The sequence below is a fragment of the Tamandua tetradactyla genome, chromosome 9 (assembly GCF_023851605.1).
Source record: "Tamandua tetradactyla isolate mTamTet1 chromosome 9, mTamTet1.pri, whole genome shotgun sequence".
NCBI classification, from domain to species: Eukaryota; Metazoa; Chordata; class Mammalia; order Pilosa; family Myrmecophagidae; genus Tamandua; species Tamandua tetradactyla.
Window position 1 is genome coordinate 18,957 of NC_135335.1, and position 13,067 is coordinate 32,023.

General features: G+C 53.6%; 2 protein-coding genes across 3 annotated transcripts; both read left to right on the forward strand.

Annotated features, from left to right (window-relative positions):
- The first annotated feature begins 7,643 nt into the window (after positions 1–7,643).
- Positions 7,644–8,722, forward strand: SCGB1C1 (secretoglobin family 1C member 1). The gene is made up of 2 exons (XM_077115193.1): positions 7,644–7,698; positions 8,490–8,722. Exons 1-2 carry the CDS (start codon positions 7,644–7,646, stop codon positions 8,720–8,722), a joined length of 288 nt encoding a protein of 95 aa, XP_076971308.1.
- Positions 8,723–10,098: 1,376 nt separating this feature from the next.
- Positions 10,099–12,878, forward strand: CIMAP1A (ciliary microtubule associated protein 1A). 2 transcript variants are annotated; one of them, XM_077115196.1, is made up of 7 exons: positions 10,099–10,456; positions 10,571–10,687; positions 10,843–11,043; positions 11,223–11,324; positions 11,417–11,538; positions 12,061–12,201; positions 12,597–12,878. In XM_077115196.1, exons 2-7 carry the CDS (start codon positions 10,579–10,581, stop codon positions 12,684–12,686), a joined length of 765 nt encoding a protein of 254 aa, XP_076971311.1. In that variant the 5' UTR covers positions 10,099–10,456; positions 10,571–10,578; the 3' UTR covers positions 12,687–12,878. The 2 variants fall into 2 exon arrangements, with proteins under 2 accessions (XP_076971311.1, XP_076971312.1); XM_077115197.1 differs by having other exon boundaries at positions 10,099–10,296.
- The last annotated feature ends 189 nt before the right edge of the window (positions 12,879–13,067 follow it).

Below are 13,067 nucleotides of genomic sequence, written 5' to 3' on the forward strand. Positions count from 1 at the left end.
GAACGCTTAACCAAGTTACCATGAGACCTGAGTTGCCCGTCATGAGCTGGGTGTTGTCTGACCCTCTGTTCTAGTTTGCTAGCTGCCGGAATGCAACACAATCCAGGCAGGACTACTAATGGCTCTGAAACTTCAGGAATGAAGGTTTGGGTCACCCCACCAGGCAAAGAACCACGGCCAGCTGAAGTGCTTGCTGAGGGTAAAGGGAACATGGAATGGGTAGTAGAAGAAGGAAGTGATAAATATGAACTTCGACCACGTGATCAGTTACAGAAATGAGGACTGTAATTCTGTTTTGTTCATGTTACACTATTTAAGTTGTAAGATATCAAGTTTAAGAATGAATGTTGCCCAAGGATTTGCACCCTATTCTGGAGGGATGTAATGTGTTTCCAGTTATATGCAGGACAGTTGTGTATTGTCAGGTAAAAGAAAAAATGTGTGCCTATTTGTTTTCATTTGGAAATTAAGTATGGTTTAAGGCGATACATATACAGGTGCCAAGTTGACAAGGGGTGGACTGTCATGGTTAGGGACACGGGTCAACTTGGCCAAGTTGTGGTACCTGTTTATCTGATTGGGCAAGCGCTGGCCTGTCTGTTGCAATGAGGACATTTCATAGGATTAGGTCATGTTCTAGTTTGCTAGCTGCTGGAATGCAATATACCAGAAACGGAATGGCTTTTAACAAGGGGAATTTAATAAGTTGCAAGTTTACAGTTCTAAGGCCTAGAAAATGTCCCGATTAAAACAAGTCTAAAGAAATGTCCAATCAAAGGCATCTAGGGAAAGATACCTTGGTTCAAGAAGGCCGATGAAGTTCAGGGTTTCTCTCTCAAGTGAGAAGGCATGTGGCGAACACGGCGTCATCTGCTAGATTTCTCTCCTGGCTTCCTGTTTCATGAAGCTCCCCGGGAGGCATCTTCCTTCTTCATCTCCAAAGATCGCTGGCTAAAGGACTCTCTGCTTCGTAGTGTCACTCTCTCTGAATCTCTCATTCTCCTCTTTTATAGGACTTCAGAAACTAATCAAGACCCATTCAAATGGGTGGAGACATGTTATCCCCTAATCCAGTTTAACAACCACTCTTGACTAAATCACATCATCCAGGGAGATCTCATTACAGTTTCAAACATACAGTATTGAATAGAGATTATTCTACCTTTATGAAATGGGATTTATATTAAAACATGGCTTTTCTTAGGGGGCATAATTCCTTTCAAACCAGCACAGGTCACGATCACGTCAGCTGCATCCACAGCTGATTCCATTTGTAATCAGCCAAAGGGGAGTGTCTTCTGCAATTAGCGATGCTAAATCTAATCATGGGAAGCCTTTTAAGGAGGACTCAGAGGAGAGAGGTCCCATTCCTGCTTTGGCTGGTGAGCCTCTCCTGCGGAGTTCATCCAGGCCATCCATCGGAGTCGTCGGCTTCGCAGCCTGCTCTGTGGATTTTGGACTCTGCATTCCTGCGGTCACGTGAGACACTTTTATAAATTTTATATCTGCAAGTGTTCCCTGTGGATTCTGTTTCTCTAGAGAACCCTAACTAATACACCCTCCAAGCCATAAAGTTGGGCATGCACAGCAGCACTCCGTCATAAAATGGAAAAGGTCTATGTCCCCTACTTCTGCCGCACTACCTTCTCTTTCCCAGACCACAGCTAAGGCCTCTTAGGGAGTTCCTCAGTTGACTGAAGAAGAGAAAACTCGGGCATGGTTTACAGATGGTTCTGCATGATATGCAGGTACCACCCAAAAGTGGACAGCTGCAGCACTGCAACCCTTTTCCAGGATTTTCGTAAAGGACATTGTGAGGGTAATGTCCCTCACAATGGGCAGAACTTAAAGCAGTACACATGGTTGTTCATTTTACTTGGAAAGAGAAATGGCCAGAGGTGTGTTTGTATACTCACTCGTGAGCTGTTGCTCATGGTTTGGCTGGATGGTCAGGGACTTGGAAGAAGCATGATTGGAAAATTGGTGACAAAGAGGTCTGGGGAAGAGGTATGTGGATAGACCTTTCTGAGTGGGCTAAAAACATGAAGATATCTGTGTCCCAAGTGAGTGTTCATCACAGGGTGACTTCAGCAGAGGAGGGTGTTAATAATTAAATGGAAAAGATGACCTGTTCTGTGGATACAAGTCATCCTCTTTCTGCAGCCACTCCTACCATTGCCCAATGGGTTCATGAACAAAGTGATCATGGTGGTAGGGATGGAGATTATGCATGGGCTCGGCAACATGGACTTCCACTCACCAAGGGCAACCTGGTGAGTGCCCAATCTGCACACAGCAACAGAGACCCACACCACCCAATAGGGCACCATTCCCCGAGGTGATCAGCCTGTTACCTGTGGCAGGTTGATTACACTGGACCACTTCCATCATGAAAGGGGCAGCACTTTGTTCTAAATGGAATAGACACATACTCTGGATAAGGGTTTGCCTTCCATGCATGCAGTACCTCCACCCAAACTACCACCCATAGACTTTTGGAATGCCTTGCCTACCATCATGGTATTCCATATGCCATTGCTTCTGACCAAGGAACCCACTTCATGGCAAATGAAGTGCAGGAATGGGCACATGTTCATGGAATTCTCTGGTCTTACCATGTTCCCCATCACCCAGAGGCAGCTGGATTGATAGAACTGTGGAATGGCCTTTTGAAGTCCCAATTACAGTGCCAACTAGGTGACAATACCTTGCAGGACTTGGGTAGTGTTCTCCAGGAGGCTGTGTATGCTCAAAATCAGGATCCACTGTAAGGTGCTGTCTCTCCCATAGCCAGGATTCATGGGTCCAGGAACCAAGAGGTAGAAATGGGAGTGGCAACACTCACTATTACCCCTTGTGACCCACTAGAAAAATTTTTGCTTCCTGTTCCTGTGACCCTGAGCTCTGCTGGTCTTCAGTTTGTAGACCCAAAAGGAGGCATGCTCCTACCAGAAGACACAACAATGATTCCATTCAACTGGAAGTTCAGACAGCCACCCGGACACTTTGGGCTTCTCTTGCCTCTGAACCAACAGGCAAGGAAGGGATTACTGCACTATCAACAGGAAATAGGATAGCAACTTCCCAGTGGAAGTTAAGGGTTTTCCTAGAACACAGGAGACCCCCTAGGGCGCCTCTTAGTGCTTCCATGCCCTGTGATTAAAGTCAATGGAAAACTGCAACAACCCAATCTAGGCAGGACCACCAATGGCCAGAAACTTCAGGATTGAAGGTTTGCCACCCAGCAAAGAACCATGGCCAACTGAAGTGCTTAATAAGGGTACAGGGACATGGAATAGATAGTAGAAGGTAGTGATAAATATGCACTACAAGCATTGTGGCCAGTTACAGAAATGAGGACTGTGATAGTATGACTATTTCCTCCTTGTTGTGTTATGAGTATGTTTGTATTCATACATAAAGCAAGTACCTTGTTTTCTTCTTATCATGTAAGTTGTATTGTTCATGTTATAGTATTTAAGTCGTAGGATATCAAGTTTGAGAGCGAATGTTATCTAAGGACTTGCACCTTATTCTGGAGAGAATTAGTGTTTTTCCAGTCATATGCAGCAGAGTCGAGTATTGTTAGGTGAAACATATGTCTGTTATTGTGTTCTACTTAGAAATTAAGCATGTTTCAAGGTGATGTGTACAGCTGCCAAGTAGACTAGTGATGGACTGTGATGGGTGGTTCCGGTGTCAACTTGGCTGGTGATGTGCCCAGTTGTCCGGTCAGACAAGCACTGGTCTCACTGTTGCTGCAAGGATATTTCATGGCTGACTGATAAACCAGAAAGCTGGTTTTTTGCCATCAGTCAGTTGATTGCAGCTGTGGCTGATTACACCTACAAACAAGTAAGGGCATACCTCCCTCAAATGAGATAATCCAATCAGTTGAATTTGATCTGATCAGCTGACAACTTTTAAGGAAGAAAACAGAATTTTCACTGCTTCTTCTTCAGCCAGTGAGCCTCTCCTGTGGAGTCACTGAGACCCTTCATTGCGCTTGCTAGCTTCACCATATGACTTTGGACTCCTGCATTGCTACAGTTGCATAAGACATCTTTATAAACCTCATATTTAAGGATCTCTCCTATTAGTCAGTGTCTAAAGAACACTGACAAATACAGGGCCCATTTGGGGGTTGGCACTGACAGCATGTGAGGGTAGTGAGTGATATGATGACAGGAGATTCAAACTTGGATTTGTTTCTCTGTTTCAGAAAGATTAAAGAATACTTTAATGAAAGCAGTAATGAAAAGCAAGTCCAGTGGTAACAGTGTGTGTGGAAAAGGAACAACCACCACGTGTAGTGGAAGCAGGGACCTCAAAGAAGGGTGGGTCTCCAGTAGAGAAGGTTTCCTCACTCTTGGCACTTTAAAACTTTGTGCTGAGCACTGCAGGAGGTTAGCAGCGTCCCTGACCTCTACCTACCTGCTAGATGCCAGCAGCATCTCCTCCCACCAAGCCCAACTTGTCACAACTAAAAATGCCTCCAGATAGGCCAAATGTCTCCTTGGGGCAAAATTGCCCTTGGTTGAGAGCCACTACCTGACTGCAGAAAGATGATGGAACATTCAGAGGCCAGGTTGAAGATAAAGGATATTTTGCTGACAACAAACCACAAATCCAAAGGAAGCCAATTTGTGCCATGCTAGGAAAAGTTTGGATATAGATTAGGATGCCAGTCATTGGAAAAACGAGAACGACAAAGTAAAACTCAGGAACCAAGGAATTAAGGTTAGACCAAAACTAGCAGCAGGAGTATCTGAATACTGAGCTCATAAACTTCTGAGCTATAGTTCTCTGTATCTATCTCATAAGCAAAAACACTGGTCCAAGAGTCTGGCAGAGGTCTGCCTACAGTTAAGGGCCAAGTGTCTAAATTAAGATGGGTGTTGGACAGAACATCACATTAGGAGAGATATATGTCTGTGCAAACAGAATGAGTTACTTCTGCAGTCACACCAACTGAGGAAGTAAGAAACAGCAATACTTGAAATAGATCTAAATAAAAAATTGAACAGTTTCAGCACGAACACTGATAAAATATATATGTGCTATATGTTCTTAAGTGACCTGAGTAACGAAGGAGATCACAGCTTAATCCAAATTAGTCACATCAAGATACAAAATCATCTTGCTACTACTTTTATTACAGTAAACCCACCTATCTGTATAATCTAGTCACACCTAATTTGAAATGAACTGTCTAATTATATAGGTAATAACAATAGCTAACACTTACTGAGACTTTACCAGTGCCGTTTCATTTAATATTCACAACCCTATGAAGTAGGTAGCAATATTGTGCCTATCTTGCAGATGAGGAAAGTGGGGCACACAGAGCAGCTGTGTTTCTTTGAAGCTGTTATGTACCCCAGAAAAGCCAATCTTGTGGGGGAAGACCTATGGCTGGGTGGGACTTCTTGATTAGGTTGTTTCCATGGAGATGTGACCCCATCCATTCAAGGTGGGACTTACTTCGCTTACTGGAGTCCTTTAAGAGGGAGAAATTTTAATGTAAGCATTTTCTTGGCTGTCTGCTTTACAGCTGAGGATAGCTAGATGATTTCATTTGTGTTTATGTTAGTTTATCAATGAAAACTACTTTAACTTTGGTGAGCTAAGCACAGCGGACTTCCTAAATGCTGCATTATTACAAGGTAAAGGTAAACTGCATTGCAGACTATAGAAGGAATACACATTTTGCAATATTTTGATTACAGGGAAGTGTTAATGGAATTGAACCATCTCCAGGGACAGAGTAGTGGAAACCTGCCAGAGGGAATCACAAGATGGTGGAGCAGACGGTAAGCTAATCAATCACATGGTGAGGTGCAATCTACTTTCACTGCTAATGACTTGAATTATATTGATTTCATTATTTTGTTTTTTATAATAAAATCATTTGACTTTATAGTTGTATAAGAGCTGAAAAAGAAAGCTGTATTTACACTTTTATATAATTACAGTAAATATGCTCAAGACAGTTAAATTTAAAGAGTTAACTCACCTGAAGTCTCTCATTCACATACACAGTGAGTTTCTTAATGAATCTCTCTATTCCTCTGAAATCCTACTATATGCCAGTAGAGCATCTGGGGTTGCTCTGACAGCTTCTGAAAGTAGAAATTACACATTGCAAATTAATGACAGGTCCACGGGCTTCGCTCTTTAGTTGGGCTCAGTTACAGCATGTAGGGTAAACTAAAATGTGCACGAACAGAGAAATAGGGCTACATCTTCTCCAGGAGAGAATTCTAGGTCCATTCAACCACAGACAAATGGACAAGTTATTTAAATGAATTTTACCCAATGCTAGATGTGCTTTTATAATTTTAATAATAATAATAACAACGCATTTAGTAAAGGGCCAGAAATGTCTTCAAGCACTTTTACTCTCAATCACTTTAAATAAATTGAGCCAACTCATGCAGAAGTGGGTAGCAAGGAGCCTTTAAAACGACAGACAGCTAGTTACTGATAATAAAACCATACCACCGCATATGGGACCTTGCTTTTCATTCCACCGTCTACAATTAAAAACACATGCCATAACCCTCACACACCTAACCCTAACCTAACCCTGACCCCCGACCCAGAACCTAACCCCTAACCAATTTTCCAGTACTAAAGGAGGACCCCTCTCCTTTGCCCACCACTGCCCCTCATCCAGCTGAGTTTTAGCTGGCTAGCTGGAAGGCTGTGGGATGACTTTGGCCACCAGGTGGCAGAAGAGGGCAGGGACAGCAGGGCTGGCCAGGCAGTCAGTGGCCACCCCCAGAAGAGCAGCTCTTGGGGCATGTCAGTTTCGGGGGACCAAGTATTCCAGCTTCCTTTCCTCTCGTTACATTCTCTAGCCTGTCTCCCAGGGGCTCTCACCCCTGACCTGAAAACGTCCCTTTTGGGGCTGGCCAGGGTCTATGGGTGGACATTTGTGGTTCATCTTTGAAGCCCTCCTCACCTACTGCTGTGACTCTAGACACTGCCTCCCAGTGGGCCAGGTGCACTTCTCTCTGCCTGTGTGCCTCGGACACCTCCACGCCCTCATGCCAGCAGTGATGCTTCACACAGGGTCCCTCAGCCCCCAGGAAGCACCAAAGCTTCCATGTGACCTTTGCCTGCTCCGCCCTCCCCTGAGTGCTGCCCCCATCGACGCCACACAAAGGCCACCGACCTGCCCCCGTGGAGCCTCCAGGTACAGGGCTTAGAGCCGACTGCACACCGAAGAAGGTCCCTAGGCCAGAGGCAGCCACACTCGGCCTCAAACCCAAAGCAGACAGGGGTCCAGGGCCCTGCTGGTGCCCACCAGCCGCTGTCCCTCACACTGACCAGCTCTGTACCCACACCACACCATTACCACTTCCGCTCACCCGCAAACCACCCCCTCAAATCGATGCCCAGCTCGACTGCTGCTCTGTGAACGGACTGGCATTCTGGGAGATGGAGGGGACACAGGGGAGGGTCCAGGGTCAGGGCTGCCCTTAGGGCTGCCTCACCTGCTGTCTGCACCTGCCAGGTGCTGATGGGCGGATTCGGACCGCCCCTGGGCAAGGTGCCACCTTCTGGGGCATAAAACCCAGGGAGCCCGACCAGGGGCAGAGGCAGCTTGTGCACCAGGCACGACACCGCTGTGTGCCATGAAGAGGAGCACGGCCGTCCTGCTGGTGACCCTCAGCTTGCTCGGCGTCTGCCGTGAGTTGTGCGAGCCCGATGCTTCCAGCACATTCCTGTGGGAAGAGTCTGGGTGGGGTGGGGGACTGGGCAGCAGAAATCCAGGCATCCCCCTTGCAGCAAGCACTCTGGTTTCCCAGGAAAAACGGTGCCCTGCCCGCCCAGACACCCCTTCCCAGCCTCCATCACACATCAGTGACCCAGCAGCCAGAGACCTAGGCCAGGGGTTCCCACCTCACCCCAGAGGAAGCCACAATTGACCCCACCCAAGTCCTAACCTCCGTCCCAGGCCAAGTCCTAACTCCAGTGTCCCCACCAGCCCCAAGCAGACTGACCCCTGCCCTCCAACCCCAGGCAATGTCAGCCTCACCTCCTGGGGAGCCACATGAGGGGCTGGATTTGCCTTCCCCAGTGTTCCAGGGAACCAGAAATAGAGGGAGGGGCAGGAGAGGTGGGGATGTCACTAGGAGATACCTGGGACAGCAGAAGTGGGGACGTCGCTAGGGGACACCTGGGGCAGGTGAGGGGGGGCGTCCTTGGGAGACAACTGGGACAAGAGAGGTGAGGGCATTGTTGGAGGACACCTGGGACAGGTGAGGGGGGGTGTCCTTGGGAGACACCTGGGGCAGGAGATGCGGGGACATCATTGTGAGACATCTGGGGCAGGTGAGAACAGAGCTCCATGGGGTAACACCTGGAACAGGTGATGGGGAAGGGCTGGAGACCTCTGAGTTTGGACACTGGGTAGGACTGGGGCCAGGACTGGACTGGGGTTCTCCCCTCCTTGGCATCATTTTGGCCGTGCAATTTAGGGCTGGCCATGGGGGAGGACACCAATGAATTTTTCATGGACTTCCTGCAAACACTGCTGGTGGGGTCCCCTGACGAGCTCTACGAGGGACCCCTGAGCCACTATGAAGTCAATACAGATGCCAAGGCAGCACTGGCGGAGCTCAAGTCCTGCATTGATGAGCTGCAGCCCATGCACAAGGCAGAGCTGGTCAAGCTGCTGGTAAGGGTCATGGGGGGGCACCAGGACCCCTGAAACCCACCCTGCAGGCCTGTGGTCCTGGCAGGCGATCCGACACCATGTCCTCCAAGTTAACACAAAACCCCACTGCCCGCTCCCCTCACATCTAGCACCCACAGATCCCCCGACCTGCCCAGGCCAAGACAGGTGGGCATCACCGACCCTCTGCCTCGCAGAGCAGCCCTCGGTCCATGCAGCCTCCATAATGCTGCTCCTCCTCCAGCCAACAGCCCCCCACATCCACACACATGCTCACACACATGCACATGCACACACAGTGCATACGAGTGTGCACCCTCGCACACACTGGTGCACTCTGTCCACAATGCCACACCCGCCCCTTCATCAGCTGCCAGAGGGTGCCTGGTGTTCCCACCTTCTTATAATTCCTCTCTTAAAATGGGGGCTCACCTGCCTTTAACTTAACAGAGGCTTATTTCCAAACAAAATAAGTTCTATTAAAAAAAAAGCCAAGGGGGGGTGCCGAGGTTCTCTCATTACTGGGCCCCGGGCGTGGGGCTCCCGCACCCTCAGTCACATGCGCGTGCCTTGCAGGTTCAGGTGCTGGGCAGCCTGGACGCGTGAGGGGACCCGAGACATGGCTCCAAGCAGCCACGGGACCAGCCACGCGCCGTCCCGGGCCGGCCCCCGCGTGGGAATTCATCCTCGAATCCTTTAATCAATAAATGCCCCTGCAGCTCAGGCTCTGGCTTCTCTCTCTCCAAACACAGGGGCCCCAGCACACATGCAGACATGAGCCTGCAGGGCTGCGGGCAGGGAGCTACAAAATGTCCCAGAAAGACCTTGCATCTGCAGGGCTGGGTGGGGACAGGAAGGTCCCAGCTGCTGGAGGGAGAGCAGTAGCCGAGCACAGGACATTTTCTCGACCCCAGGAGGAAAGAGTCCAGGCACCTGGGCCCCGAGGGGCTCCCAGATAACTGGCAAGATAGCGCCTGCTCCCCCCAAGGCCAGTGCTGGGTCAGGGGGTGTGTGGCCAAGGCCAAGGCAAGCAGCAGCACCCAAGGCCTCCTACTTACTCAGCTGGTGGGGGGCGGGGGGCAGGACTCAGAAAGGTGGGTGGTCCAAATGTGGTCAGTGACCCCACCCCCACCCCCCACCCCCCACCCCCGGGCAGCTTCTTGCCCATCAACCACCCAGGCCGACCGTGACAGAGGCCCCGGGACTTTGCTGCCAGAGCCTCAGTAGCTGCAGCTCAAGTCCCCACTGCGGGAAGGGCTGAGGGTGCTGTCTGCCCTGTGGCTACCACGTGCCAGGCTGTCCTTGTTCTAGCCACTGTCTTACCCACGACACACAGCCAGCAGAGAGGGAGGGGCCACGAGAGCATTCCCTGGAGGGGCCTGGGGGGGACCATTGTCTGCATCACACAGGCTGTGAACTAGAACCCACCGTCCCACAGAGCCACATTCTAGAGCTCAGGGTCTGCACAATTTTCCAATTGTTGAGGCCCCTCGCAGAGGGACAGGGCTTACTCTCCATGCCCCTTTCACGGGAACTCCCCGGCAGCGAGGCCAGGGGGACGGCACTGCCGCAGAGGAGGCTGGATCCGTAGCTTACCCTGTACCCAAGAGGTGAGCAGCACCCACTCCGCCAGCAGCCTCGTGACCCCAAGCACAGCCTCAGCCAGGGGCAGCAGCAGGGCCAGGAGCCCACCACCTCTGCCTCGGGACCCTCCAGAGGCCTCCGAGTAGGAGAAACCTGCCGGTAACAGGAAAGAGAGAACCCACCACTGTGAGCAGGAGCCCATGTTCCCAGCCTAGATTCCAGCCAAGGAGGGGAGTTCGGGCAGAAGCAGAAGTGGTGGGGGTAGCGGGATGACCTGCTGCCCTCCTGTCCCCTGGACAGAGCCGGCTATGGCGGAGGAGGTGTGGGTGGGCAGCTGGAGGCCCCACCGTCCCCGGGGGCCCATCATGGCCCTCTACAGCAGCCCTGGGCCCAAGTACCTGATCCCACCCACCACGGGTAAGAGGGGGTGGGAGGGGCAGGCGGGGAGTGAGGAGCCAGACTTGGGGACGGCCTTGGAGGGCATGGAGGGCCTAGGGTGGCGGGGGAGAGGCTGGTGGGTCAGGCCCAAACCCTAGTTCCCGGCCCACGGCCTCTGAGTGGCACCCCTGCAGGCTTCGTGAAGCACACCCCCACCAAGCTGCGAGCACCCGCCTACAGCTTCCGGGGAGCCCCCATGCTCCTGGCCGAGAACTGCTCCCCGGGGCCCCGCTACAGCGTGAACCCGAAGATCCTGCGGACCGGGAAGGACCTCGGCCCCGCCTACTCCCTCCTGGGCCGCTACCGCACCAAGGCCACGCTGACCCCCGGCCCGGGTGAGCGCCCGAGACCCCCGACCCGGCCCTGCCCACTCCCCTCAAGCGCCCCCACCACGCAGTCAGGTGGCCGCCCTGGACACGCCTGACCACACCTGACCACGCGGCGCGGCCCGGGCGCCTGCGCTGGGATGTCGGGGAACCGGGGGCCGGCCCGTCCTCTCTCTCTCTCTCCCCAGGCGATTACTTTCCAGAGAAATCCACCAAGCACGTGTTCGACTCGGCGCCCAGCCACTCCATCTCGGCGCGGACCAAGACGTTCCGCGTGGACAGCACCCCAGGTCCACGGGCACCCCGGGGAGGGACCCGCGGAGACGGCGGCGCCGGACCGGCCCCGGCCGCAGCCTGAGGCCCCCGCGCTGTCCGCCCCCAGGCCCTGCCGCCTACGCGCTGCCCGTGGTGATGGGGCCGCACACGGTGGGCAAGGCGTCGCAGCCCTCCTTCTCCATCAAGGGCCGCAGCCAGCTGGGCAGCTTCAGCGACGACCTGCACAAGGCAAGCGCCCCGCGCCGGTACTCGGGGCCCACCCGGAGCTGACCCCAGCCTCCTGCTGCCCCGCAGCCCTGGCTGCCCACCCCAGGCTGGCCCCAAGCGAGCGGCTGGGGTCCCCGACCCCCCTGGAGGTTCTCCTCGCCGGGAACCGAGGGGCAAACAGGAGTGCTGAGGAGGGAGAGCCGAGGTTTCAGGCTGGGTGGCCCTGGAAGACACTGGCGGAAGAGTCACCCACACTCCGATAAACGGGTCCCGGGGGGCCCTTGGGCCGTCCCAGCCCCCGACAGCTCCGCTTCCGACCCCTGACCTCCAGCAGCCTCAGCCGTCTGCCCACACGGACCCCCACTCAGGCGAGGGTGTCACGGCCCCAGCGAGGCTGAATCACCCGTACAAAGTGTCCGAGAGGCCAGCACGCAGCGGGCCTCGCCGGAGACCGGCCAGAAACGGGCTGGGGGGCCAGCCCCTTGGGGATGCACGTCTTGGGCAGGGGCCGCGCAGCCGGTCAGCGCCTCCTTCGCCTCCCAGACCCCAGGTCCTGCGGCCTACCGACAGACCGACGTGCAGCTGACCAAGCTCAAGGCACCGCAGTACACCATGGCCGCCCGCGTGGAGCCCCCGGGAGACAAGACCCTCAAGCCGGGGCCAGGAGCCCACAGCCCAGAGAAGGTCCGCGGGGTGGGGCCTAGGGGAGGGGAAATTGGAGGGGACAGGGCAGGACCCCGAGAAGTTAAGCAGGACTCGGGGCCGCCTGGGAGGCTGGAGGGGCCACGGGCCGTCAGGACACTGCTGTTTGATCCCAGAACCCGAGACACCAGCTCCCGCCGCCCCTGCCCGAAGCGCCCAGTGGCCAGCGGCCTCGAGCGCAGTGTGGGCGGGGAGGGGCTGGGCGCGCCTGCGCACTGCGAGCGAGGAGGGGCTGCGCGCGCCTGCGCAGTATGGGAGAGGAGGGGCTGGGCGCGCTAGCGCAGTGTGGGCGTCGGGATCTGGGCGCGCCTGCGCAGTGTGGACGGAATCCCGGGAGTGCAGGTGTGCAGGGATGCCTGAGAGTCGCTCCTCTCCAGGTGACGGTGACCAGGCCCTGCGCGCCCATCGTCACCTTTGGCATCAAGCACTCCGACTACATGACGCCTCTGGTGGTGGACGTGGAGTAGCCAGCCTGGCAGTCTCACCCTCGAGCTCCGGCCCGGTTCTGTTTCCACACTGGGCCGGCCGACCCGGCCCGTAGGGAAGAGCGTCTTCCGGATGTGCGATCGTTACTATTTTTTCTATGCTACTTTTCCCATTAGCTAATCTTGTCTCTTGCTTTGACCAGATATTTAATAAATCACTGATCCCACTAGTGATGGCTTACCTCGGCGGGAGTTGAGGAGGGGGTCGAGGACGCGGACGCCCCCCGATGCGCTCTGCTTTGCACGTGCCTCCACTTTCTGTTGCTGCTCTCTCCCAGAGACGGCCTCACCCCACGCGTGCTCGCCTCTCACTGACCTGGGGCCTGCCGTGGGGCGGCGGAGCCTGGGGAGGGGCTGGGGAGG